This window comes from Paraphaeosphaeria sporulosa (genome assembly GCF_001642045.1).
Source record: "Paraphaeosphaeria sporulosa strain AP3s5-JAC2a unplaced genomic scaffold CC84scaffold_4, whole genome shotgun sequence".
NCBI lineage: Eukaryota > Fungi > Ascomycota > Dothideomycetes > Pleosporales > Didymosphaeriaceae > Paraphaeosphaeria > Paraphaeosphaeria sporulosa.
This window is the reverse complement of record NW_017253363.1, coordinates 567996-594518: the sequence shown is the minus strand read 5'-3', so window position 1 is coordinate 594518 and position 26523 is coordinate 567996. Positions and strand designations below refer to the sequence as shown.

General features: G+C 53.2%; 9 protein-coding genes across 9 annotated transcripts; 2 read left to right on the top strand and 7 right to left on the bottom strand.

The window, feature by feature from the left end:
- Window positions 1-1131: 1131 nt before the first annotated feature.
- Window positions 1132-2366, bottom strand: CC84DRAFT_1185915 (casein kinase-like protein I isoform delta; the record flags this gene model as incomplete). The annotated part of the gene is made up of 4 exons (XM_018180829.1): window positions 1132-1631; window positions 1682-2170; window positions 2222-2294; window positions 2355-2366. The coding sequence occupies 4 exons, from the start codon at window positions 2364-2366 to the stop codon at window positions 1132-1134; spliced, it is 1074 nt and encodes a 357-aa protein (XP_018037123.1).
- Window positions 2367-4547: 2181 nt separating this feature from the next.
- Window positions 4548-5126, bottom strand: CC84DRAFT_1088207 (DASH complex, subunit Spc19; the record flags this gene model as incomplete). The annotated part of the gene is made up of 2 exons (XM_018174244.1): window positions 4548-4949; window positions 5001-5126. 2 exons carry the CDS (start codon window positions 5124-5126, stop codon window positions 4548-4550), a joined length of 528 nt encoding a protein of 175 aa, XP_018037122.1.
- A 209-nt stretch (window positions 5127-5335) lies between these two features.
- CC84DRAFT_1258022 (uncharacterized protein) lies at window positions 5336-6131 on the top strand. The gene is made up of 4 exons (XM_018184790.1): window positions 5336-5421; window positions 5490-5519; window positions 5651-5701; window positions 5770-6131. Exons 1-4 carry the CDS (start codon window positions 5382-5384, stop codon window positions 5832-5834), a joined length of 186 nt encoding a protein of 61 aa, XP_018037121.1. The 5' UTR covers window positions 5336-5381; the 3' UTR covers window positions 5835-6131.
- Window positions 6132-7925: 1794 nt separating this feature from the next.
- On the bottom strand, window positions 7926-9611 carry CC84DRAFT_1089569 (uncharacterized protein; the record flags this gene model as incomplete). Its single annotated transcript, XM_018174314.1, has 1 exon — window positions 7926-9611. A coding segment is annotated over one exon (1686 nt), but the record flags the coding sequence as incomplete, so codon positions are not given.
- A 378-nt stretch (window positions 9612-9989) lies between these two features.
- Window positions 9990-10929, bottom strand: CC84DRAFT_620464 (uncharacterized protein). The gene has a single exon (XM_018186908.1). The coding sequence runs from the start codon at window positions 10794-10796 to the stop codon at window positions 10239-10241; it is 558 nt and encodes a 185-aa protein (XP_018037119.1). The 5' UTR covers window positions 10797-10929; the 3' UTR covers window positions 9990-10238.
- Window positions 10930-14439: 3510 nt separating this feature from the next.
- On the bottom strand, window positions 14440-16392 carry CC84DRAFT_1142772 (alpha/beta-hydrolase). Its single transcript, XM_018176380.1, has 2 exons — window positions 14780-16392; window positions 14440-14729 (listed from the first exon to the last, which is right to left on the bottom strand). The coding sequence occupies exons 1-2, from the start codon at window positions 16265-16267 to the stop codon at window positions 14484-14486; spliced, it is 1734 nt and encodes a 577-aa protein (XP_018037118.1). The 5' UTR covers window positions 16268-16392; the 3' UTR covers window positions 14440-14483.
- A 331-nt stretch (window positions 16393-16723) lies between these two features.
- On the bottom strand, window positions 16724-21144 carry CC84DRAFT_1089296 (P-loop containing nucleoside triphosphate hydrolase protein; the record flags this gene model as incomplete). The annotated part of the gene is made up of 3 exons (XM_018174297.1): window positions 16724-19909; window positions 19954-20617; window positions 20666-21144. 3 exons carry the CDS (start codon window positions 21142-21144, stop codon window positions 16724-16726), a joined length of 4329 nt encoding a protein of 1442 aa, XP_018037117.1.
- A 624-nt stretch (window positions 21145-21768) lies between these two features.
- CC84DRAFT_1185911 (DUF757-domain-containing protein) lies at window positions 21769-22324 on the bottom strand (the record flags this gene model as incomplete). Its single annotated transcript, XM_018180828.1, has 3 exons — window positions 21769-21820; window positions 21872-22218; window positions 22268-22324. 3 exons carry the CDS (start codon window positions 22322-22324, stop codon window positions 21769-21771), a joined length of 456 nt encoding a protein of 151 aa, XP_018037116.1.
- A 192-nt stretch (window positions 22325-22516) lies between these two features.
- CC84DRAFT_1142762 (WD domain-containing protein) lies at window positions 22517-26201 on the top strand. The gene is made up of 3 exons (XM_018176379.1): window positions 22517-22544; window positions 22592-25384; window positions 25446-26201. The coding sequence occupies exons 1-3, from the start codon at window positions 22527-22529 to the stop codon at window positions 26160-26162; spliced, it is 3528 nt and encodes a 1175-aa protein (XP_018037115.1). The 5' UTR covers window positions 22517-22526; the 3' UTR covers window positions 26163-26201.
- Window positions 26202-26523: the final 322 nt, after the last annotated feature.

The following is a 26523-nucleotide window of genomic DNA, read 5'->3' as shown; positions in this document are numbered from 1 at the left end:
CAATGCAGACATGCGTGTCGCCTGGAACTACCAGTGACACGACCAGCTACTAAAGCTCCAGTCGCAATGGGTGTTGGGACGAGACTGCAGCTATCGAGCTTTGCAGCCAGCGTCGGCATAGCTCGAAGCTCAGCTGACTTTGATACAATGGCATACCTCACACATGGAAAGAACATCCATCTAAAGAGAGTTATGATTGGAGAGGAAGTTAAACTACCTGAAAACATCTGCACCCCGGACGCAGTGATAGCATGCTAGATTTCACCTCCCCGGAAGCGGCCCCTTCAGTCCGTCTTCCCAAGGTAATGTGATTTGGCAGCCGCCCGTCGCTGTCATCCTACCCCCTTCGATTGCCAATACAACCAGCTTCTCCACCCTCAATTCGCAATTTAAGTGTACTCGTCCCCTTTAACATCAGACATCCCCACAAGCTGGCAGACCATCCTCGAAGGGGGGAAACGCACCAGGGTAAGGAAAAGTTTTAGGAAATTGCGACAACAAAAACACAATGGGCAGGGGTAAGTATTACGAGTGGAGAACCAGGAATCAGACCATGTGCCGATGACCACTCGGTCGTTGTCCGGTAAAACCGTCGCAGTCCAACGTTCCTCAGATATCATCCAGTGTGAGCCAACATTTTAGCCCTCATCGCTGGTGTTCAAGGATTCATTGCTCGAAAGACTGTCGAATGGTACCGTGGGACAAGCCGAGAACACGGATCAGAGTCGCCAAACATAAAGGCCATGGTAAACGCAAGACATCGAAAGAGTCGGGTCCAGGTCCAAGTCCGGTTTGGCGAACAACGCCCGTGTACTGATCGAGGAAAATGACTGCCGTCCAGAGTTGCACGAGGACGGCGGTGCCGCATTTCCCGAGATTGAGCAGAGTGATGTTGTATGACTACACCCACGTCCGCTAAAGAGATTGGAGATGACGAATCGAAAGCCGCATCAAGCTCAGTAGCCACCGTTTGCATACTGATCACCGCCACGCTTGTTAGACGAGCGAAGCTGCCTGGACAAGGAAACAAAGATTAGTAAGGTCTGATTGGCAATCCCCCGCGCCCAGCGTTATGAACGAACACTACACGCAGAGGAGAGGAGTCCCTTACTAGGATCAGATATGTCGAACTCACATTCCGGTGCCCTCCTGGCGCGCATTGACCGGACGGCCTCCCTTGGTAGCAGTACCTGTTCCGGTGCCAGCGTTGGCAGCGGCCGTGGTAGTGACGTGGCGACCACGGGCCTTGTCATCCTCTTCACCCTGGCCTTGGTTGCCGGCAGCCTGGGCAATGGCCTGGGCGTTCTTCTGGTACTTGTAGACGGTCCAGTCGAACACGTAATCATACTGGAATCCCTCGCGGACAAAGAGATCACGGAAGATCTTGCGCAGGTACGAGTAGTCCGGCTTGTCATCGAAACGCAGGGAACGGGTGTAGTTCAGGTAGATGGCAAACTCGTTAGGGAAGCCACGGCACAGGACCTCGGTAGGAGTCGTCATCTTCTTCTCCATGATACGGTCGTACTTCTGCTTCTTGGTAGCGGCCTTGAGTCCTTGCCAGGGAAGGGATCCACGGCAGAAGTAGAGCATGACGTATCCAAGAGACTCCATGTCATCACGACGAGATTGCTCTATTGAACATCAGCGAGAATAGGCAGGTGCCATAATCAGGTCGACTTACCGACACCCAAGTGGGTGTTGATGGAGGCATAACGAGCGGTACCGGTCAAGTTCTTGTTCTCACGGTACGGAATGTGGAAGTGAGTCTTCGGGTCACGGTACTTCTTGGCCAGACCGAAATCGATCACGTTGACCTGGTTGCCGCGCTTGCCGATGCCCATGAGGAAGTTGTCCGGCTTGATGTCACGGTGGATGAAGGACTTGGCATGGATGTACTCGATGCGGGAGATGAGCTGGTCGGCAAGGAGCAGGACTGTCTTGAGCGAGAACTTGCGATTGCAGAAGTTGAAGAGGTCCTCCAGACTGGGGCCGAGTAGATCCAACACCATAGCATTGTAATCGCACTCGGTTCCGAACCAGCGGACGAAGGGGATACCGACACCACCGGCGAGAGACTTGTAGACACGAGCTTCATACTCCAGCTGCGGGTGCTTAGCCTTGACGCTCTCGAGCTTGATGGCAATCTCTTCGCCAGAGATTATGTTGGTGCCTATCATTTGTTAGTGCCATGTTTGAACTCGTGTACATTGCAAGTACCTACCCAAGTAGATGTCACCAAAACTGCCACTGCCAATCTTGCGGCCGATTCTATACTTGTTGCCGACACGGAGATCCTGTATGCCCGTCAGCTCCAGCCCTGCACCGCGCGTGGCGGCGGGCGGGGTCGCTCGTACCATTGTCGTCATGTTTGCGGAGGGTCAACCTTGACGAGGTTGTCCTGCAGTTGCGGGTGTGTGTGGGTGGAGTGTGTTGCAAAGGTGCAGTCGAGCTGCACTGGTGGCGTGGGTAAGGGTCGCAGCCTGCGCGGTTATTCCGGTCAGTTTCAGGTGGCTTGCCAACGAGGCGGTGAGTAAGCGGAGAAGCAGCGGAACACAGCCGAGGGAAGGCTTGTGCGAAGAGGGCAGAGCCGGGTGAGTGGGGTAAACAGGTAATAAATACGTGGTGAGGGTGTTGCGGAGGGCGTGAGGCCGATCGCAGGGACGACTGACTTACAGGGCGTGAATGGCAGATGAGCCCAACGGGTAGCGGCACTGGCCTGTGTGCGAGGGCGGCGGGCACGGTAAAGGGTTTGCTGCGAGGGCACTGGGCGCGATGAAGCGGCTGCACGCGAACAACCAGCAGAGGGACCCAAGATACACACTCGGGGCGAGTGTCTGTGGTGTGGAGAGATGGAGGGACGAGGGGAGCGTCTGGGAGAGGCTTCGTATTGCCAGCCGCAGGCCTTGGAAGTGGAAGTCACGTGCGTGACCCTAGCGTGGGCTGAAGGAAGCTCTTTCACTGTGGAGTCACGGCGACCCTGCCAATCACGCCCATCTCACATCGCAAACCAGCCCAACTCGTGCTTGCGGGCTCCCGAATGCCTCAAGACGTTTCAGACGGGGTTCCGCTCCAGCACAGGTCACCGGCCGAGGCTGAGGAACATGTCTCCAGTCACCTGCACGCTGACCCCTTTATGCGCGTCACTCGCCCACTGTAAAAGAACCCGCCGTCTCTGATGGTGTCTGACCTTTAGTGCACAAGTAGGTGCAACTCTTGCTTGAAAATGGCGCCGAAAGTCCTGCACTCGCTCAAGTTGCCGCGCAGCCGCTGATGCCATGCCTGACGCTTGGGTCGCCCTCGATCCGATCGTGCAGATGATGTAGGTCTGCCGCCGTGAAGGACCTTGGAATTGCAATGCGATTTCCCCAAGTTCCATTTTTGTCCAGGATGATGCCCTCTCGGCAGCGCCCTGGTCCTTGCGGCGGTGCAGCCCAACGTAGTTTGGCATTTTCTTACACACGCATCCGCACATGTGCCGTCATGCTTGACAGAAGCTGTTCACAAAACGTGCCCAACGCTCCACCGGAATACAAGTGCCCGCCATGCTGCTGCAATGTGGAGCTTGTTTGGAGGCCCCGATCGATCGAGCTATCCTTCGGCCCGCTACAAGCGGCTCTACGTAAATAGCACCACGTACCCATAGTGCCTTCAAGTACATGCAGTCGTAGTGTGGGGCATGCATTCGCAATAACTACATCTTAGAGACGCAGATGTTCTATTTCTAAATCTGTGGACCATGTATCTTGCTGGTCCGGGAAATACAACGCAATCTCCTCTTCGTCTTCCCCAATCTAGCAACCCTCCTGCCAATACCATCCTGCATGCACATCAGCAGTCCTCTAAGCCACAATTCAACATTGATTGGTCTTGCAAGAGACACTCCAACACGTCTCCACGGGCGCATTGGTGGATATTTACGTTGATATGCATGGCGTCTGGCGGCAAGAAAAGTGGCAAGACACGTGTAGCCCTGCAAACGATGAATCCACGTCGCAGACAAAAAGGCAATGATGCATACAGCGGTAAAATGAGTTTCTATTGGTTGTTCTAGCATCTAGGGCTCGTATTGACGTAGCTCATACGGTCCGAACCGCGAGACAGGTGCTAGCTGGTGTTTGTGGCACTGGTTGTGAGCGCTAGACGGCAGATGTATCCGGGCACGCTTGTTCAGGTACAAACGAGCATTCGCCTACACTGCCTCGTACAATGTGACATTGCATTATGTGCAGTTATCGACATCAGGCCGACTGGCTTGCAAGCAATCTGTCTGTACAAACAGTCACAAACGCTAATGAGCTTCTGCACGCTCATCGTAGACCTTAGTCTGGCTTTCTTTACCTCGTCCAAGCCCAAGCGCAATGCTGTCCTGTCGTCTTCCCCAAAACACAGCTAGGCGCTTGTGTGAGGGCTGTTTTGTGGACGTGTGCCAGTATTTCAACATCATCCCAGTCGTGATCATAGCCAAGGGTATCGTAAAACAACGCCTAGCCCAAGCCCAAACGCTCTCTCCCATCGGCCGGTGGTCTTCAGGTCACCAATCTCACTCCTCAATCCTCAAGTCCAAGCTGCTGTGGGGCCGCCATACTCATCCTCAATTGTCTCTCCCTCTGCTTAGCCTGCATTTCGAGGGTCTCTACCGCATAGCTCAAACGCTGCTTCTTCGCCCTTAACTGTTTGTACTTCATCTCTTGCACAGCGCTGATGGGCTTCCCATTCGCACCCGCACTTCCCTTGCTCTTGGCCCCGAATGCTGATTCGGCGTTGCTGTCCTGGGTGCCGAGACGGCCGTCGTTGAGGTCGCATTTCGCGATTAGAGATTGCTCGCGGCGCTCTAGCTTATCCAGGTAGTTTTGGACGCGGGTGAGGAGCGATTCGACTTCGGGACGTATTTCAGACAGGAGGGCGGATTGGGCGGAATGCAGGTCTGGTTCGGAGATAAGTTCAAAGTGCTGGGACGATATTAGAGACAGATAAAACGTCAAGCTAGTTCTTTTCCTAACCCGAGTCGTCTGTAAGACTTTAGAAAGGCGTGGGAAGTCGTTGGTAGCTTCATCGAGGATGTTGATGGACGAGTCAAGCAGCTGCATGCTGCTTCGTAGCGATCCGACGCAGCCTTCGAGAGCCATGGGCGTTCACGTAGCTGCTTGCGTGAAATTGAATTTGCGGTCGACTTTGTAGTCCACTAAATCGCTGTGTGGTCGTGTAGTCGTATCATCTTGCCCAGTGTTTACCATGCTCGCGTCCCCCTCCACCGCGGCGGAACCCCGGCAAAGGGCCGTCTTGGCGGCGCGAAGATTCGGAGCACAGCAGCTCACCTCCCATCCGCCATCACCACCCGACTTCCACCCCATCCACCCCGATTCCTCCATCAACTCGCAAAGATGCCTGGTTTCCTCGGCCGCAAGTTCCCGGCGCCTGTCGGTACGTCCATTGGCCCACTCCTCCGCCAGGCACGACCGCCCGAAGATCGGTTTGCTAACGATGCACAGCTAAGCCCATGTGGCCCTTCTACGTCTCCGGTACGTCGCGCGCGGAGCCTAGCTGGATGAAACAAGAGAGAAGAGGATTATGAGCTCGAAGAGATGCGATAGATGCGATTGCGGGCTAGGGGATGATACAAGGACTTGGGATCAGGGCTAACAGAATATAGGCCTCGTCATCCTCTACGGTGTGAACGCTGCTGCAGGCGCCATGATGACTGGTTAGTCCACTTTACGATTCGATCTCGCGCATCGGCGGCATCAAAACACGAATACTAACCTTGGATAGCCGATGAGTACAAGGAGGACCCAAGGAACCCGCTCCGCAAGAACCCCGCCTCGGACAGCCATTAAGCGATACCCGACTAGTACAAACGTCAATCGGCAGGATGGTGGAAGCGATGTACAATAGCTGTGCCATTGGGGAAGAAGCCCAGGGCTTGGAGGCAGGGACTGTATAGAATCTATGGACAAATGAAAAGCCACTCTTCCGAAAGACAGACCTGAGTCCGCTTCATTCTGGCGCGAACTGCGACGGCCACCTTCTGGATCCATCAAACTGCTGTCTTATTAGTGCAGGGCCCGAGAACGGCGCTCCCAGCTTCTCGACATGTATTGTCGAGTATTAAAGATCACGACGGGCGTTCAAACCAGTTGAGAATCTCGAATATACATTCCTGAGATTGACTGTATCAGTTGCCGCGCATATCGTATAGCTTGCTGCCTTCTAGCGCGCGGTCAGCACACATGGACTTCAAGACGAGGTGCACCAAGCCTACTAGGGCATGCAGAGTCCCTTCATACTTATACTGTAGTCCACGTTCCTATAGCTACGCCCAGCACCTCATGGAGTCTCAAGTTCAGGTCGTCATTGAGCTCTGCTTCCACCTTCGTCTCACCACACACAGCTCCAACAGCGTCGCGAACCCCACGCAGATGACGACGGCGAGCGTTGCATAAGTTTCGACCACACTCGTTACCAAACCCCACAGCCTAACACTTGATGCAAGATTTTGACAATAGTGGGGAAAGGTATTTCGTTACATTGTACCAAGTACTGATGTGACAAACCGTCAAATGAAGCAGTCAAGGCCGTTACGTTCTTCGACTCCATCGCTATGCTATGCATTTTGTCCCTGAACTCCGAAATCAAGCAACCTGAATACGAATTTCCTGCCCACTCGTACGTCTTCCAAATGCCCTTACCGCCAAGAGTAAATCGTCGGGCCACCCCTCCTAGCCAATCCACCCGCTCTCCTGGTCCCCCGCCCCCGCCTTTCCTTTCCCCTTCCACCCCGCCTGCTCCCCAAGCTCCCAATATAGATCGCCTTCACCGTCATGGGATTGGTAGGCCTGCTTGTCAACAGCCGTCGCCTCATTCCCAGTCTCACGCGTCTCTCCTTGCGTCCCGTACCCTTCATCCGCCCAGCCCATGCCCGAGTCGACTCTGCGTCTCTTGCCGTCCTCCATGTGCACATCGTCAGTCTCAGGAACAGTCCGCTTGTGCGACGGGCCCTCGCAGATAGCTACTGCAGGCTCCGCATTGGATATAGTGAGGTTTTGGTGGAAGGGGTAGCCAGTGTAGCCCGTGTAAGAAGATGGAGATGGCTGCTGGTGGTACGGCATATCCGTTTCCACCGGCATTTCCTTCGTCGCTGGCGAAAGGTCATCGACCGGCGAAGACGACGAAGATGCTGCGGAAGGCGCAGATGCGTGGACCTGTGTCTGATACATGTACTGCGGCATGCTGTCAGGTGCCATGATGACGCGGCTATGATTTGGTGTGTATATCTGAGGCGAAGGGCTCGGCGACATGACGACAGGAGACTGACTCTGTACCTGCTGCATGGGCAAGGACGGCATACTTCCGAATGCAGGCGAGACTGCGTAAGGCGGCTCCCGTGGAGTTGATCTTAGCAATTGAGCTCGATTTGCTTGCGCTTGAGCCATTGCTTGAGCTTGAGCTATTGTTTGAGATATTGCTTGAGCTTGAGCTTGAGCTATTGCTTGCTGCTGTTGGTGCAGGAAGCGGGCCCTGTGCGCTTGAAATTCCACTTGTCTGCGGTGTGACATTGCTACTTCTAGGTGGAGTTGTGGGTTCAGGGCCATGGGCTGCTGGTCTTTTGATTGCTGGAGAGTAGTCTGGGAGATGGAAGGTGACCCTTGATCGTCCGAGCTAGTCGGACTCTGAGCTGATATGCTCTGTCGCTGCTGTGGCCGTTTGATAGGCTGCATGGCATCCCGAGCGCGAACGCTAGCCTCTCGTTGCTTTTCGCTGATGTACTGGTTGTCATCCGCCAAGTCGATGACAACCGGATCTTGTGCGCTTGAGCCGTCCTCACATTTCGAGCCACTGGCTTGGGACTGGAGTTGATTCTGAGAAAGTGTGGACCTTGACCGAGCGTAAGCAGCGGAGCTAACAGTCTCTGGTTGCGAGCGCTTTTTAGCCTTGAGCCATGCGTCTGCATCCGTGATGATAGGCGATTGTGCGCTTGGGCTTGGTGTTGAGCGGGTTGCACTAGAGTTAGAGCCGATGGTGCATGCATGATCTTCATCCCAGGAAGCTGGGTAAACATCTACGTCCAACATCCTGCTCAGTCTCCGATTCATGTCATCCTTCTTTCGCTCTTCTTGCTCCAGATACGCTTCCCAATAAGTAATCAGCTCATTCCTCAGATGTCTGAACGCTTCTACATCCTCTTGTTCTCGGGCTACTCTCGCTCGATGTAGAAATGCGTGGCGACCGTTGCGTGCGGTCACGTCAGGTACCGTAGCTGCAAGACGAGTGTAGAATTCCTTGAGCTCAGTGAACATGGCACGGATCGGGGTTTTTGATAGGAGAGAAGTCGCGAATGCAGAAGCAATCCAACGTTCCCAGTTGGTGCGGTATTCGACGAACTCAGGCTCGGTGCAGATGGACAAGGGTACCTTTGTGGGTAGTTGAGGAACCGAACACAGCGGAGTTGACGGTCTACCGTGGGACGATCCAGGCACAGTCATCGATGAGTTCTGAACGGGAGCCATCGTAGTGTGGCCGGTCACTGGCAGGCTAATCATAAAGTTGGTCTGCGGTGTCCCTTCGTATACGCCAAGGAAACGTGGCTGTCTAACATTCCTTAGGCGCTCAAAAGGCCCAACTAGAGTTTTGATGTTCGCGTAGAGTTCGTCTTGGGTCCATATGAACTTGGAAAAGCCGAGCCGTACGTTAAGCCTGCAGAGATTTCGCGCTTTGCTGAGAATGCCGGAGATTACCACACCAATGTAGTCTCGGATGTCGTAGATTTCCACCTCTTCATCCCAAGGGAAAGTATGGTAGCCGCGATTGGTGTCGTCCTTCCAATTCTCTACCAAGATGTCAACATTATAGTTCTTGACTGCAGCCCAGTTGAATGTCTTCAAGAACCTTTCTTTGATTTTGTCTACATCTCCGACAACGTAGTGAGAGGATCCATCTGCCCTTCTTGGCTCTAGAAGACGCCTGCCACACATGAAGGTCCCATCCTTCCGAACGTCGACTGTGAATGGAACGGTACTGTATAAGAAATCTCTCACTTCGTCGTGTACTTGTCGGCTGATTAAGAGTAAGTTATTAAGCGGCATCGGGAACACGCTGCGCATCGTGGAGCGGTCGAGAGGCGAACTTGGTCGAGCAATGTGCGCATTTCTACCAAGATGTGCTGGCCCAGCACGCGTAGGGCCGGTCGAATGGTACCAGGGCTGTTGTTGATCGGGATCTTCATCGATATGAAGCAGGGAAGTGGATGAGCCGATGGCCCTCGATGGAAGCAAGTATCGAAACACCTCCAAGCGAAGTTCAAGAGGTAGCTTCATGAAATAACACGGCGTGTCGGGGTGTCCTTGGTGTTGTGCGCAAAGCTCGAGGTAAGGCGGTGTCCATCGAAATAGCCTCCCACATCTTTCGCCATCTTCTTGATTGAATTGACACCACCCAGCATAGCTCTGCTGATCTTTGTGGGTGTAACAAGTCGGTAGGAATGTCGAATGGACATTCTTGGCGTAATGAGAGTTGCGGCCGATGATGGCACTACAGCGAACGTTTTTCTTTTTGTTGTAGCCTGAACACCGCCGGAGGAAGCCCTCTGGGTCTTTCGGGTCTACCGGCTGTGCCATGGTGTTGCTGTTGGCTACTAATGGCGTTGTATCTTCTAGAGGTAGAGACATTGGCTCCGGACCATCTTCAATATCGATAATCTCATGGCCAGAGCCGACCGCGGCGGTCATTGAAATGGCGCCCGCCATACGACTGCGGGGTTCTGCGCTACCCAATTTGTCCGTCGGTGGTCGATAACAGGGACTTTGGGTATGACTGCCTGCACGCAACCTTATATGCACTCCTCCGGTCCCGCGAAAACAGCGTGCAAGGTTGTCTCCTGGGAAACCGTCGAGTAGGGTACATTGGCCTGCGAGAGAAGTCTTGCAGGTCGATTCGCTCTGAAAAGCAGACAAGCCTGTTGTACGACCTTGTCGCACTTCACGTTCCACAACTTCCTGAACGGTCGGCCACCATTAGCACTCGGGCAATTTTCCCTCCAAGCAATGTCCTGACGCAAATTGGCCAAAAGAGTGATAAGGGCAGGGTTCAAGGCAGCCCATATATACTCGGCAGCTGCACGTATGCGGCCTCCACTGCGCCGCCAAACCGCCGCATTGCCCGTTTTCTGCACATGGAGCACGGCGCGCGTTACTTCCCCAAAGAGGCAACAATCGGGTGCAAAAACAACGTGTGCAATCGGTACCTCAGACCCAACTACTCGGGTGTCCTTTCCTGGTTTGGCCGCTTCGTGCGGCTGATAGCGTCGCAAATTGCACTGCGCAATGCACTCGCAATGCTTTGCGACTACCAAGCGAAGCGCGGGACGATGCGACGACATACGAGATGGCCCGTCTTCGCGGGTGACATTTGCACACGATCCCGGGCGATCTGCCTAGCGGGACTCGGAGCTGGCGCTTCGTCTCGCGCGTAAACCATGCCCGCGCCTGGCTTGTCATTCGCCCACTTGCACGGCTGCACGCTGCATTACATTCACCACTCTGCATTTTCCTAAACGGTGAGCGAGAAATGCTAGCCTTGTGACCTGGTTTCGCGCGACTTAGCTTAGTAACCTGGCTCGTTTCCACTTGCAGGTCCTGCTGCGGCATCCATGCTGGGGCGAGCCGAGTGTCCCACGGTCGAACGAGTCGCATCGCGGTGCATACGAAGCAGGCGTTCAGCAAATGCACTTGGGCGGTGCCAAGCGCTGCGCTAGAAGTGGCCTCGCGCCTCCCGGCCTCGGTCATTGTATGTCGCAAAAGCATCCCTAAACGGCATGGCCAATAGTAAGCCTCGAACGCTCGCTCCACGTTTACGCACGTATTACGCCCTTCATCTGGATGGACCACCGGTGAACAGCGTGCAGCGTTGCCGTACGATTCGGTCCAAGACCGCACCTCGGTTTCTGCATGCCTCACAATCCAGGAGCCGGACCAGCGATCCTGGCATCGAACACGCCCTGAGACCCCGTTCCTCAGCCGCTGGTAACATCGAGCATCATCGGCTCGACTATTTCTGGATGTTGTTCAGATGCAAAGTATGCACGAGGAAGCTGGTGGCGGCCAGGTAAATGATACTTGGCCTGATGTGTGCTGTGCAGGAAGCATAATCATCACATCGTCAGCAACCGCCGTGTGGACAGATATGGTGACCACTGTGCTGACAAGGGGCTATATTTGTTCCGGGTCGAGCGAATGCTGTTGAATCGCGGAAATGATTGAACCTGCGTCTATCAAGACTGCGGGGCAGCAAGGACCGCTCATCGTAGACTTTCTGGTTTGAGTACAGGGCGTCAGAAATAGATCACTGGCAGCCTTGCGCGTCGCGCATCCTCATTTGTCCAATAAAGTCGGTCGGTCTGCATATGTCGTACGGACCATGTCTTATTCCGGTTCCGAGTCGAGGTTCTGGACACTCAATGCGTTCGGCCATCAGCACTGAATGTGCTTTTGGCTCCATCGTCTAGGAGGCATACCGAAACTTGGCGTATGCTGTTCTATGATGGTGACCGAATCCAAGTCAAGCGGCCGTACGATTCCGGATTCGGTCCCGGTGCAACGATGAGAATCGCGCTCACAGCTGAAGCTGATGATGAATATCCTGCGAATGAGAAGAGTACTCGGTTTCCGTGGGAAGCAGAGCGTAGGGAATGCGCGATGGAGCTCTTGTAGTCGAGATGAAGTTGGCGAGGTGACGTCGAGCGTGGTCACTTTCCAGTTACCGGTAGCGCCGGAGCAAGTTAGGAAGTTGTGTCTAGTTGAACTTCATCTTAACACATGGTCTTCGGATGCCCACTCGACTACAGCGACAGCTAAAAGTGGAACGGGTAGCCTTGCATTTCTTCTGTGGATCCTTATCTGGGTGACGCTGGCATAGTGGGCGATGTTCTCGACAAGGCGCTTCTTCCCTTCGAACCTCGAGAGGTCACTATAGCATGGCCGAAATGTCTCAAATATTCTATACTAGAAGCAGTACCACTATAAGGTGAAGTATCTTTTAGCGCTGCCAAAGCTTTCTGTTGCCCGCTGCTAAGACGCTCCAGTATGCCGGGACTCAGCTCGAAACATTCGCAGCCTGGAACTTCTTCTGTCAACTCAGATAACGATCAACTTGAAAAGTTAAGAGCAATGACACGAGAAATTTCAGGATGAGAGCGAACGCGTTCGACATTCCTCGTATGTACCTCAACCGTCTTGTCATGAGACAAATGCTTGCCAAACCGTTGCCGGAGAAATTTCAACGGCCACAGATATTTTCGGTGATAGCTTGGGCTTCGAGTTTAATCCCCTCACGATTCGTCTTCCTTGCCTCAGATTCCGAAATGTGTTCCCATAGCCAGGTGGCGAATCCGGACTTGAGAACCATCAACTTGGTACACAGCCATTGTCTGAATAGGCTAACCACATGGGAGAAGGGTATGCGATCCACAGTACTGAAGCCAGGCCAAGAATCGTACTCGAAGAGCTGCTCAAACATGCAGTTCCGATCCTACGGAAGACTATCGAGCCGTGCGTCTGGCAGTTCCTGCGAAGTTCGAGCGCCCTGAAGTCGAACTATACAGCAATAGTGATAACTGTCATCGTATGTGTAACTCGTTTCTGTGATTCTCAAGCTGTCCCATTTGAGGACCTTCAATATGATGTAATGGGAGTCCGTCACAAGATTTGCGATCCCAGCATTTACATCTGGAACAGTCAAGATGGCATCGTGCTCCGCTGACCTCCGGAACAACAACGCTTGCAACAGGGTTTTAATCCGCATAACCGCAGAAAGGGAGCGTGAAGCAGAAGTAGCGGGATCTTGGCCTCAATATTTGGCTCAATAGGCTATTAGTATCCCGACGAAAACTGATCATGAATGAAAGAAGGAGCCTTGGTCAATTGCGAACGAAGGGGCCTTGGTCATTTGGACGGATAAGATGTTTCGTGTCGTTTGGACGGGCGTCACTGGGCACTAGTGCGATATATGGATCGCTCTTGTGATACTGCCAGTTAACCGAAACAGTATACTCTCAAGGGTGTTCAGTGTACATCCATCAACATTACTGCAGGCCCACAAAGCAAAGGCTACTGGCCTAGCAACGTTCAGTGTCAATCACATCTCCAGCGAGGAAGGGTGCTTGTCACCTGAGGCTGAATTCGATCATTTGGTGTCTTCGAGACCGAGCAATGAGCGGTGCTGGATGTAAGTCTGTCCTACGAGGTTCTAGACGAGTGCAAAAACTGCTTCCCCGGAAAAAGGCAACTCTTCCGCGTTTGGATTGCTACGTTGCCAGTTACTTTGTCTAGGTGGACAGCACCTGGGTGAAGGGATACACCGCCATCGCTAATACTCATCCTGCATCCTGCTCTAGCCTGAGTGGCATATTCTCGACCAGACCACTGTTAAAAATGTCGGACACGCTTTTAATTTTTATATTCGCAAACGAATACTTGCTGAAGTACATAAACAATGCCCTGCATGCATGCTTCTCTCACGGCCCCTGCTATAGCCCAACAGTTCCAGATAATTAGATATCCCAATTCATATCTTTGGCTATTCAATTATCGTGGCAGTGCGCCATCCCGATCCAGACACACGACACTCTTTCTCCAGTCAAAACAGACACATGGTGGTGGTCATAGCGGCATCAATGAGAAGACTAGCACCATCGATGTAACTCGCAGCTGGACTGCACAGAAACGCAACCACATCGGAGACCTCTTAACACTCCGCTTCTCTTTCATCGGCACCACACCAGATACCGTGCCCTGAACCTCAGGTTTCTTCCGTAGTTCCTCGTCGGGCAATGTTGTGCGATCCCAGGTGAGATACATTGCGTTCACACCGATACCGTCTGGTGAATGGTCCAAACCTGTGACAAGGTAAGCCACGCCGAAGAGCCCGGTTGCACAGCAGGAACACTACATTTCGGCCACCTTCGTGGTATCCTGGACGCATGTTTGGAAATGGTGCGAGAGCCCTTTCCGGGCAGGCCGGCAAAGGAGTTCGCGGAAGCGATGTTGATAATGACGCCGCGACCGACGTCACGCGTGTGATTTCTGCTCGTCCACGTCTTCGGCGTCTACTTGCGCATAGCCGCAGCCTCGGCGCGCACACAAAGAAGGTTTCCTCTTGGATTGATGCTCGATCGAAGTTCTCTATGTCGTTGTCGGCTGATGGGGCTAATGGAGCGTGTACACCGTTGTCGACCCGAAGGACCAATCTAGGATGTCAGTCTATGCAATAGGTAATGCGATGTGTAACTCGAAGCAAATCCTAGCACAAGAACGCTTGGGTGCTCCGTTGGTTTCTCACAGAGTCTAGGGAATATACGGTGCGTTTTGTCGTGCATCGAGTGAGGAGGTAATGTTTCAATTACAGGTCAACATAGTAAAGGGTTGTCATTGGCACAGTCAATTGAAGAATGGAGTACAGGATATGCATGTTCTTCTATGACGCTAAGGGAAAATCTATGGAGAGGTCTGAGTCGCCGTGGGTTCAGTGTGCCGGTACAGATACGCTGCTCCTGCCCTTTCCGTCTGCGTTGCCGTCGGCGACGTTCGCCAATATGCGTGTGCGGTTTCTGCGGTGGTCGTGGTGGGCGTCGGATCTAGACACCTGCCGAACCAACCAGGGGTAGTGCATGTAGTTGTGGTAGTTGCTTCGCTAGTAGTGGTGTCGCTGGTGGTCTTGTCCTTGCAGCCGAACCAGCCGGGCTAGCAATGTCAGCAAATGCCACAAACAGATTTTGGAGGCGTGGACTTACAGTTTCGCAAGTGCTGGTTGAGGTAGATGTGGTGATAGCTGTTGTTGGTGATGTTGTGATAATCGTGGTGCTTGTAGTTGCATCGCGGCATCCCCACCATCCTGGGGTCTTGCACGTCTCGGTGCGTGTCACAGATGTGGAGGTGGATGTTGATGAAGAGGTCGTAGTAGTCGTGTGCTGCTTCGTGCCATTCTCGAACTTCCAAAGATAGCAGTCAACACAATTGACGTCCTCGTCCACGCATGGAGCGGCCTCGTCGTATTTAGCATACACCTCGTCGATGGAGTACCGCAGCCTATGGTATTGGGTGCTCTGTCGCCAGCCCCAGTCCTTAACAACATCGTATGAGCATCGCTTGCCTGTGTGGCACACCGTCTCGAACGCGTAGCCAGCGATAGAACAGAAGCTGGACCCGCCATTGCAGGTTCCCATGTAGATGGGATCGGCAGTATGTCCAAAGTGGAAGCCCCCAGTGTTCTCTCGGAGTAGTGAGTCTTGACCACGAACTGCCAGGCCGAGCCGGGCTGCAGCCAAAGCCTGTGGGTATGTTTCGAAGGTAATGGACGGGAGGCCATGCCGTAGACCGATGAATGATGCTAGTGCTCCTCCCAGGCTGTGACCGGTCGTGATGATATTCGCTTTTGGATACAGCTGAATGACCTCATCGAAAAGCTCTAGAGTTGCTTCGAAGTATCGATTAGGGCTCAACAGTTCATCTTTCACGCATTGCTCGTCACAGGTGTATGTCGAGGTCATACAATCGCAAACCTTGCGCCAAAGGTATGGACCCTGTTGACCACAGCAGCACGAGCCGAACAAGTTGTCATTATCTTTGTCACGTCCCGATGTGCCGTTGCCTTCGAACATGGCTACAGTGGTTCCTTTGACGGACAGGACGACCGTTGAGTTGGTGTCATCGCTGAAGACGTGACCTCGGATTCCACTGTCCTCCCAGCCGAAAGGAATCGAATCTGCAAAATTCTTGCCCACATCGAGCCATTCCGGATCATCGCGATTTGGTTTGTATGCGTCTTCAGACATGTTGGCGAAATTCAGGATTGTTTGCTTGTCTTTGACGTCCGGTCCCATGACATAGTCTGGGTGCCATATGGGTGACATCGGTTGTTGCTGCGAGGCATAGTTTTGAAGAGGTGACTTGTCGATCCTTACCGAAGACGTACGGATGGGAAACGGTCCAAAGAGGGCAGCCGAGTCAGCTTCGATGGCAACCCTTTCCGAGGATATATCCAGTCGTCGTGCCCTTGGTCCAGGCTGTCCAGCGCCATGGTGGAAAACATGACGTAATCTTACTCCATCTGAAGCGATGTTTGCTGTCTTCAAGACATGTTGTTGTGCTGATGCAGGTGGCGGCCTAGCGCCGACCACGTAGTAGCCGGCGAACAGTAACCCAACCAAGAAAAGGGCTTGGCTGACAAAGCTGAGGGTAATGACCAGTCGAGAGGAGTTCCAATACGCGCGTTGCGGCATGTTAATCAGGCATATCTGAAGAGATGGAAGGAGGAGGGTGTGACGGTTTGTTATCGATGAGTTGGGGCTTGGCTGATGACTTAGGCGCCACGCACGCGACGCGGCGCATGACCCGTGCACTAGCATCAAAAGCGGCTAGATTTGCAACACTAGTCTCAATGTTCCTGCCTTTTCTGTTTCATTCCATGATATACTGGTGAATAGAGCGCATCTGTAATTGAAGTTTTTAGAGACCTGTGAGTATAGCTAAGGCTTCAAAATCAAACCAAATCATTTCACAAGGGGAAAACCCAAATTCAAGGGTGATATTGAACGAAGCATCGTCGCTTCCATAATATAACCGGCCGGAAACATCAACCCTCAGGCGGTAGTAAACTTGAATGCAGTGAACGTCTCACACATAAGGCATTAGGAAGCAAGTCGATCCCCGATCTCTTTTTCAAACTTCCTCCCAATCTAGATGAACATCCCACCCCCATCCCCCGCCTCACCCCTCAACAATCTCGCGAAAGCCCCCGTCCTCTTCTTCCGCAACTCCTCATACCCACCCTCCTCCACAACCTTTCCCTGATCCAGCATAACAATATGCTCCGCAATCGCCATCATCTCCCGCGCATGCGTGATGATAATCACCGTCATCCCCTGCCGCTCAACCGCCTGGCTCATCCGCGCGCTTAGCGGCTTCGTCGCCTCCGTCCTGCTGCCCACGCGTGGCGGGAACTTGGATGAGTTGGTGGAGGTAACATCCGGATTAAACTTCGGAGTCCGGGACTCGTGTACGAGACGCTGAATCGTGTCGCGCACAATGCCCGCGGATTCGACGTCCAGCGCAGAGGTCGCTTCGTCGAGGATGATTATATCCGGGGATCGCACGAGGGCGCGCGCGATAGCTATGCGTTGGGCTTGTCCGCCAGAGAGGCCGGTGCCGCCGTCGCCGACGACGGTCGAAAAGCCCTGCGGGAGGCTGTCGATGAAGTCCTCGCAGCCGGCGGCGAAGGCCGCGGCTCGGATATTCTCTTCGGTTGTGTAAGAGCTGGAGAAGTCGAGGCCGTAGATTATATTCTCTCTGATGGTGCCCGGGAAGAGGACGGGTGTTTGTGGAACGACTGCTATGCGGGAGCGGAGAGTCAGCGTGTGCAGTCGTTTGATGTCCTGATTGCAGATTGAGATGTCTGGCTTGTGGGTGTGCGATTTGGCGTTTGCTTGGTATAGTTTGAGTAGAAGGGAGGCGATGGTGGATTTTCCGGAGCCGGAGGCGCCAACGATGGCTGTGCAGCTTCCCCTGGGGATTCTGAAGCTGACGTTCTTCAGCACTTGATGGTTCTGTCTAGTCGGGTAGGTGAAGTCGACCTTATCAAGTTCGATATCTCCGGCGGTGAAGAGTTGTGAGTTACCGCTGAGCTCATAGGAGTTTCGAGGGAGACGTGCAAGGCGCATAAGACGTGAGGCGGCATCCTTGGACATATTGATCTGAGGAATATAATCGCCGACGTGGTTGACATGGGCCACGCTTAGCATGAGGACATTGAAAGTTGTAATGATGTCTGTAGAGGTGTATTGACCTTTGGACACGAGCCAGGCTCCCCACCACATCAGAGTTGCCGTAGTGAAAGCTGCGCTGGCGTAGTTGAGCCCATATATCGAGCCGGTGTATATTGCTCGCTTCATTCCAATCGCGAGAGCGCTACTAGTGGCTTCGGCATACTTTTGTCGAAAAACGTCCTCGAGGACAAGGCATCGCACGGTCCTGATGTTGAAAAACGTCTCATGCAGGACTTGGCCTACTCGCTCGCTGGCGCTGTTGCTAAGATTCTCCCAGTGATTGCTGATCGCGTGGAAGATTCGGGTGATGCAGAACATGACTGCAAGACAACCGATGGACACGAGTACGAGCTTCCAGCAAATGACTAGCGCCCAAATCAGTGCGATAACAACCGTGAATACCATGATGATCAGGATGCAGAAAAAGCGTCCAGGGAGATTCCGAGCCTCTTCTGCGAATTGATCCAAGCACTCTGCTAGTCGCGGCACACTGTTCTCCTCCTGTTCGAAGAACTCTCGTGGTTGGAGAAGTATGCGTTTCACGCCCTCTGTTCTGAGCGTAGTGGCCCATCTCTGTGCCGAGATCTCGAAGAGAACGTTGAAGCCGTAGTTGGCGAGACCGTCTGCTGTTGCAATGCCCAATATCGAGAGCGCATAAGTCTGCGCCAATTCTCGTTGGTTGTCCAGGGTATAGAACGTCGAAAACAGCTGAGACAGAACGTATCCAAAGACGGGAGTAGCAGCTGCATGGATCAAAGAGCAAAAGAGGCCCCCAAATAAAGCGAGTCGTGTGGCCCAATTGACCAGAGGCCACACTGTACGTAGTACCCCAGCTATGCTTAGCTGCTCGATGGTCTCGGCAGATTTCTCTTCATGAATCTTACTGCGAAGTTGCTTCCGTATCTCCATCTTTTCACGAAAGGTTCTGCGAAAGGATGGATACTCATCTTTGTTTGCTGGTCTCAATATTGTGGCGGGCGCAGCGACAGACTCAGGCCTTGCAATTGAAGACACTTTCGACACATCTCTTTCCTTAGAGTGGTAAGAAACTGTTGACTGTGGTCGACTTACCACCTTGAGGGGTGAGTAGTCTCTTACAGTGCTAGTTGCTGTCAAAGGACGCGGTCGGAGCTTTCCAGAGAAGTTGATTATTCTTTCGCCCGTGAAGTCACCAGAAGCTCTGTGGCTTTGAGATAACGAAGCCTCAACATCCGGACTTGAAAACGGTGAGAACATCCCTGAACGTCTGACTATAGTAGAGTTAGGACGACTGGGCGGGCGGCTCGGCAGGCGGCTGGGTGTTCTTGACCCACTCCACGAGTCCCAGTACAACCCAACGATCATGTCGGTGTCATCCTCGGATTCATCGTCTTCTGATTCGTCTTTCCAGTCCTTTTCAACCAAGAAGGTGTGGAATGGAGAGTATGGTACTGCGACCATCTGATCCCTCGTTCCCTGCTGTACTACTTGTGCCTTGTCCATGACATACACCACATCTTGCTGAAGAATCTGCGTGATATCATGTGTGATGATGATGGTCGTTCTGCCTCGCCTCCAAGAACGTATGGCTTGTAGAATGGTGGACCTTGTGATATAGTCAAGCGCGCTTGTGGACTCATCGAGGACAAGGACACAAGAATCGCGCAGGCGTGCGCGCGCAAGCGCCATTCTTTGTCGCTGTCCACCACTGAGATTGTTTCCTTGCGTCCCCAAATCGGTTTCCAGCCCATCAGGGAGGCTATGTATCATCTGCTCAAGCATAGCGAATGATACGACGCTGACGATTTCCGTACTGTTCGCTTCCTGGCCTCGTTTACCGAGGGCGATGTTGTCCCGTATTGAACCATCAAATAGAACGCTATTTTGTTCTACGAGTGTGATCTGATTACGAAGCCAATGCACATCAAGGTCTTGGATTGAGGTTCCGTCGAGTCGTATCTGGCCAGAGGCAGGCTGATAAAATCGAACGAGCAGCTGGCCCAACGTGCTCTTGCCTGATCCGCTCCGTCCTATCACAAAAGTGGTCTCACCCGCGGGGAACGATACGGAGACATTGCGTAAGGCAATCTGATCTGCCCGCGAAGGATAAGAAAATGATACCTGAACCATTAGCAGTGGCCTTTTACAGCTCCATCATCCCTTACGTTGTTGAACTCGATTTTCCCGTCACATTTCGGTGGTATGAGCTGCCCACTCGTCTCAACGAGAGCACCATCTTCTGATATCTGTGCTATCAGCATCCTCAGTCTTGCGCCGGCGACTTTTCCTTTCTGCAGCACAATGAACTGAGGAAGAAACCCAGTCACTCCCTGCACAGCCATCATCGCTGCCCAGAACGTTGTGATGACCTGGCCGATGTTTATCTTTCCTTCGAATATCTGATGTGCGCCGTACCAGAATCCCTGAAAGAAAACACTTAGCGTGAAGAATTGCATTGCTCCCAGTTGCAGAGCCCGGAAGTTGGCTTGTTTGTTGTACAAGTTCCCGGCTGAAGTCACTACCCTTTCATATCTTTGAGATTCATGCCGTTCTCCATTGAAGCACTTGACGGTCTCGATACTGCGAATAGCGTTGGTAAAATACTTCAAAGCTCGCCTCAATATGTCGCTCTGTTCGTGCGCGCTTTGCGCTAACAATTTGGACAGATAGGCTGTTAAGAGGTACATGATTGGGACGGAGGCGATGATGACGAGGGTGAGGCTCCACGAGGAATAGAAGGCGACAGCGAGAGCGCCGATGGTTTGAACGACGCATTGAACGGCTAGCCCGAAGGGTTGTGAAACCGCAATCTGGAGGTCGTGGATTTGTCTACCACGGGTTAGTATATGCACCTTGTGGAACTATGCGGTTTCTTACGTTTGCATGGCTGGCAGAAACGCCGCTACACCCGTGTCTCGCGTGTCGTACCAGGCCATGTCTTTCTTCAGCAACGCGCCGAATATTCTTCCTCTTGCGCTGCGTGCCTGCATTTCGCCGAACGTCACGAATGTGGCGAAGTGTAGGCTGTTGCCCAACCAGCTGACGCCACCTATTGCTGTGACATATATACAATACGTCGAAACCTGCTTCAGGAATTGCGAGTCTGACTTGTCACCCTTGGCAACAGACCCGAATTCTCGAAACAACAGACCGTAAAGGACAGCTAGCGCGGGAAGCGTAAGGGCGGCAAGAGTCGAGGCCAATACGGCGAATGTGAGGACGGGCAGATGTTTTCGAGTCGTGAAGCTAAACAGAGCCTTCCAGCCCATGGTGTTCACGAATAGCTGCTCCTCGGCATCTGGTACTTCCTGCTTGTCAGGTTCGTCGGCGCGGTTCGGGGCTGAGTTTGGCGCCATGGCTGCAGTCAATCCCCAAAGGGACTCTCGAGGGCGCGAGAAACGACTGCAGAGAGAGACTGGAGAAACTGAAGTGCAAGAAGAATTTTGGAGTAAAGAGTGAAGTTGAAGGTTCAGACTACCGAATGCGGACTAGCTCGTGAATACCACGGGATGGCTTGCATGTCGCTCTCGCGTGCTTTGTGTTGATCTTGGTATTGTTCCTGCCCCTTGAAGGTTTTCCGGCCCCATCTTCGAAGCGAACATTGAAAATCTACAGACCAGGAAGTAGTTGATGCTGTGCTCATGGACATTCTGCAATTGACGACTAGATTCCGATGCGCGAGATCGAGTTCAGACACGCACGTATCATCACGTTTTCGCTAAATGCTACAATCTTTGGCGACTGACATATCGCGAACTGCTGCCAGGTCATGTATTTCTTTCACTATCTTTTCCTCATCGGAACGCGGCTGGGCGTGGGTATCATGGGGGAGGTTGCCAAGCGTTCAGAACAATTGCGGAGTATTACTGAGCCGCGCTCTGACGTGCGATGAGCCGCGTGCCTTGTTGCACTCGCCCATCATTCCTCGTGCATTGTCATGGTCATTGTCTAGAAGTCGTATGGCTGACCAGACCTTGCGCTCAGTTGCCGTGCGCCTTGTCGTAGACCCAATCGTTGTGACCCTCGCGATTTCTGGTCCTGTCAGCTCCCACTCCCAGGCCAACAATTTGTGACTGTACTGACCTGGCAATTTCGATCGCGTAGAACTGCATCCGCACCGACATCATAGTGGTATCCGGGCCGTACTCGGCCTTTGGAGAGTCGCGCAGCATGGTGCCGAAGTTGTAGTCATCGACCGTGTTCTTGTATTCTTCCATAAACTTGCGCCACCGCTCCTTGCCCTCCTTGCTCTTCATTGCGTCCTGGTCGAGCGTGCCGCTGACGTCGATCTCGGGGAAGTCCTTCTTGAAGTGGGCGTAGATGTCGTCGTCAAATTTCGTGAGGCGGAGGCTGGAGCCCTTGACCTTCTCAAGGATGTTCCAGTATGTTTCCATGTGCTTTCCCGCCTGTACGGCCCATTGCGCTTCGACCTAGGTGGCTGTCAGTGGGCTGCGACGACGTCGCAGAAGGCTGTCTTACGTCGGGGTTGTTGTCCTGCGCTCCCTCTGGGAGAGCGCCCTGCGTTCCGAGAGACATGGCAATGGGTGAATGAGGGGCTGCAGCTCGATCAAGAGTTTCTGCCGGATTGGGTTGCTGTCGCTGGGTTTAAGGACGTTGCTGTCCGTTGTCTATAAATTTTCGAGGTGGCAGAAAAGTACCCCGCCTTGCCCCGCAGAGGCGCTTACGCAACGCCAAATTCCAATGCAGAAATCACGAGCGACTTCCAGCCATTTCTCCAATGGCCCAGAAGCTGCATGTACGTTTGTTTCCATGCTCATTGATTTTGTCGTACTGACTGCCAAGCATGAATGTACTCGCGTTCCAATAACGGCTTTAGCCGAATGCGGACCGCTGCTTATTGTCGCTGAAGGACCATACTTGCGCTTCTATGATCGCCAGCAGAACATATTGATCTCATCAGAACGACTCTTTGAGGCTCAAGCTATACATGGAGTTCGCGAACTCTCAAGTTCAGCTGATCATGTTCATCTCGTTATCTGGGGAGGACTACTACTCCGCACGCTGTTACTTGATACCTCCTACGACGAGCATGATGGCTGGTTGCCGCTGAATGCGAGGTGTTCCGACGTTGCAAGAGCGCCAGACTGGATTCTGGACCTGCAATCAGCACCCAAATCGCCAGGCAATGACATTCCAGAACGATGCGTGGCGGTGACAGCGCATAATGCGCTCCTCGACATAACACAGGAACTTGGAGTCCAATACCCACGTGTCGAATCTCTTGGCCCTATTTCAGTGAGCGAGCTCACTTCGAGCTCGCGATCGATCCTCTACTCTGCTCACTTGCTATGGGAGTCGGATGACTGTATTCTCGTTGCGGCAGGGACCGCCTTTGGGGAAATCATCTACTGGTCGTGGAACCAGTCCCGCCCAGATGAAAACAGATCTCGTATTCATCATGTATTTCTCGGCCACGAGGGATCAATCTTTGGGGTACAGATATCGCATGTGCTTTGTATCAACGGCCAGAAGTCAAGACGGCTTCTTGCTAGCTGCAGTGATGACCGTACGATACGCATCTGGGATGTCAGTCGAGTCACTGCAGAAGAAGGTAGTGATTCTCACGTTATTGACACAGATTCGCAGCGAACAAGACACACCGGCTTCAGTAATGCATCTTTCGATGCTGATGTCTCGAGCAAGGACTGTGTTGCTATAGGCTGGGGCCATACCTCCCGCGTCTGGAAAGTAGAATTTCTCGATAGCAGAGGTAGTATCAGCGTTAAACCTGACAAGATAGTCCTCCTTTCTGCAGGCGAAGATGCGACATCCCGTACATGGACACTTATCACGAATGTTGACAGCTCAACTTCGCCGAGCACGCCACCATGGCAGCTTGAGCTTATGGACACGGCACCCTATCACAGCGGAAAGAACGTTTGGTCTATTTCTATCCCAAACGCTTCGTCATCACATCGATCCGTCGCACTCGGGGGAGCCGATAGCAAGATCACAAAGTTTTCCCTCCGGACGAAGAAACAATCCACCAAGCAGGCACAATACGACATCGAGTACTTTACATCTACTCTAGCATCACTTGAGGAGAGTACTGCATTTCCAAGGAAAGCCGGCCACCGTTCTTCAAAACAAATGGAGTTTCTAAGAAGCTATGCGTTTGTGGACGCATCTTCTTTCATCCTGACAACCAACTCAGGTGGGATTTTCCTTGAAACTTTGTCTCAGCATGGTTCAAAGATAGACCTGTCGCAATTAATCGCCAAGCCTGAAGATTTGTGTGGATACTCAGTGTGTGCCGGAGAGCCGTCACTTGGTCTAGCCTTTGTCGCTGGAGCGAAAGGGACCTTGTACGCATACCACAAGGAAACATCGCGACTGACACAGCTGCACACGTTTAATGGCAAGATCGGGGAGGTCTTCACAGGGACATTCGCAGACTCGCTTCAGTCGAAGCGGATAGTCTTGCTGGTTACTCTAGTTGGTCAAAAGGATGCTCAGCTACTCCACGTGGATTTTTCCGAGTGTAAAGAGCCCCAGTATCTCTACGAAGAGTTGCCGGAGAGTGCTCGCCCAAGAGCATCAAGTACGACCGTTGTTCCAATTCCAGATCACATCACCGGGCTTGTCATCACAAGTATGGTGTACGTCGACACTTCCGTCGGAAGCTACGTCCTGCTCGGATACCGACGTGGGTCAATTGCCGCATACCGCATCGTAGATCAGCGCGGAGAACACGCCGATCAAAGCTCCGCGAAGCTACTTGGTATCATACACTCTGTTCACGGTAAGGAGACAGTTACCGCCATGACCTGGGTTCCCCGGGGTACAGATTCTCCCTCTGGACATCTGGTCTCCACAGGACGAGACGGCTGTGTTGCGATTCACCTCATCGAATTGGAGACCATGTCCTATCGATTAGTCCATAACATCACGCTACCGGTCGGCCCAAACATCGAAGGTCTCTACATTCACAACAGTGAATTGCACGTGTACGGATTCTCACACAAGGAATTCGTCGTATACAACACCGCCACCGAGGAAGTCACGATGAGTGTCGAAACGGGCGGCGCGCACAGGAGCTGGTCATTCCAGCCCGATGTCTCCATGTACCGCGGCGGAGGCACCCTGGTGTGGACACGAGCATCAAGCATGCATATCCTCTCGCAATCCGGGCCCGACCATGACGTGATCCGCTCCGGTGGTCATGGTCGCGAGATCAAAGCCGTCGCTGTTTCACCAGGCGTCGAGACCGACGGAAGCAAGCTACAGCTCATAGCCACCGGCGCGGAAGACACCGACATCAAGATCTTCTCCTACACAGACAAGCACCTTACCTGCCTTCGGACCCTGCGCAAACACACGACCGGGATCCAGAATCTTCAGTGGTCCACTGACGGCTCATATCTTTTCAGCAGTGGGGGCTGCGAGGAGTTCTACGTCTGGAAGATAAGCCGTCTTCCGTCCGAAATGGGCGGCATAGGCGTGGTGTGTGAAGCAAGCTGCCCACCAGAGAGCGAACACTCGGACCTACGCATCATGGCATTCGATGTTGCGCAGTATACGGAATCGCCAGCTGTTTTTTTCATCAGCATGGTGTTCTCGAACTCAGTAGTCAAGGTATGCATCCAATACTCCCAAGCTGCTAGAATAGTGATGCAAAATGCTGACTGACTCGTAGGTCTACGCGTACATGCCAACGCAGCCAGAACGATGGCACAAACTCGCCTCGGGCCTATACTTTACCTCTTGTCTGACACAATGCGCATTTCTCCCCATGGGTGAGCGCAAAATGCCCCAAAGCATCCTCACAGCCGGCACAGACGGACACGCGGTCCTCTGGGCATTCTCTCCACCTCCCACCCAGGCGCCGGAGACACTTACATACCGTTCGCCCACCACAATCCACCAGTCCTCGACCAAAACCCTGGTCACACACGTCCTGCCCACTAGAAGCGACAAGACACTCATCATAAGCGGCGGCGACGACGGCACAGTCTCTTTCCTCCTCGCCCGCTGCACCTCAATCAACGGCGTGGAGTGGGCCGGCAGTCCAGTCACAGTCGTCCGCACGCATGCTTCGGCCGTGACGGCTTGCGCGGTGGTCTCGCACAATGGACAGCTTCTGCTGATTACGAGTGGAAACGATCAGTGGGTCAGGATGTGGGAGCTTGTTCTCTGTGTTGGAGATGGATGGGAGGAAGACAAGGATTGGATTGAGATCAGACGCGCAGGAAAGGTGAAGACTCGTGTCGCGGATGTGTCGAGCATGGCTGTGGTGGGGGGTGAAGATATGGAAGGGGACGCTGCGAGGGTGCTGATTTGCGGTGTGGGCATGGAAGTCATCAGGGTGGGGGGAAACACGCAGGTAGGCTTGGGAAAAGGCGAGCGTTCATAGACGGACGCACAGAGCTTGGGTCCGAAGTACAATCATGGCTTTTCGCTCTGCTGATGCACGTTTGGAAGGGAACGAGCGCTTTTGGCATGAGAGTACGCTGCTCGATGGTGTTGGTATGGAAGTGACCTGAAAGGGCTGAAAGGGGACACTGCGGTAGGCTTTCGTACAACCTGGGCCGATTCGACGCCTGTGCCTGCAAGTTTGAGCTCGGACCGTCCCCGCCGTACTTGCCTCGGTACCCCAGACCTCGCAACTTGCAGAGTGCAGGCAGTCACATCCTCGCTGGCTGCCCCCAGTGCTATCCGGTACTAGCTGCCTTCGCAATGCCCCGAGCGCCCCGGCAGCGGGTCACTGACGGACC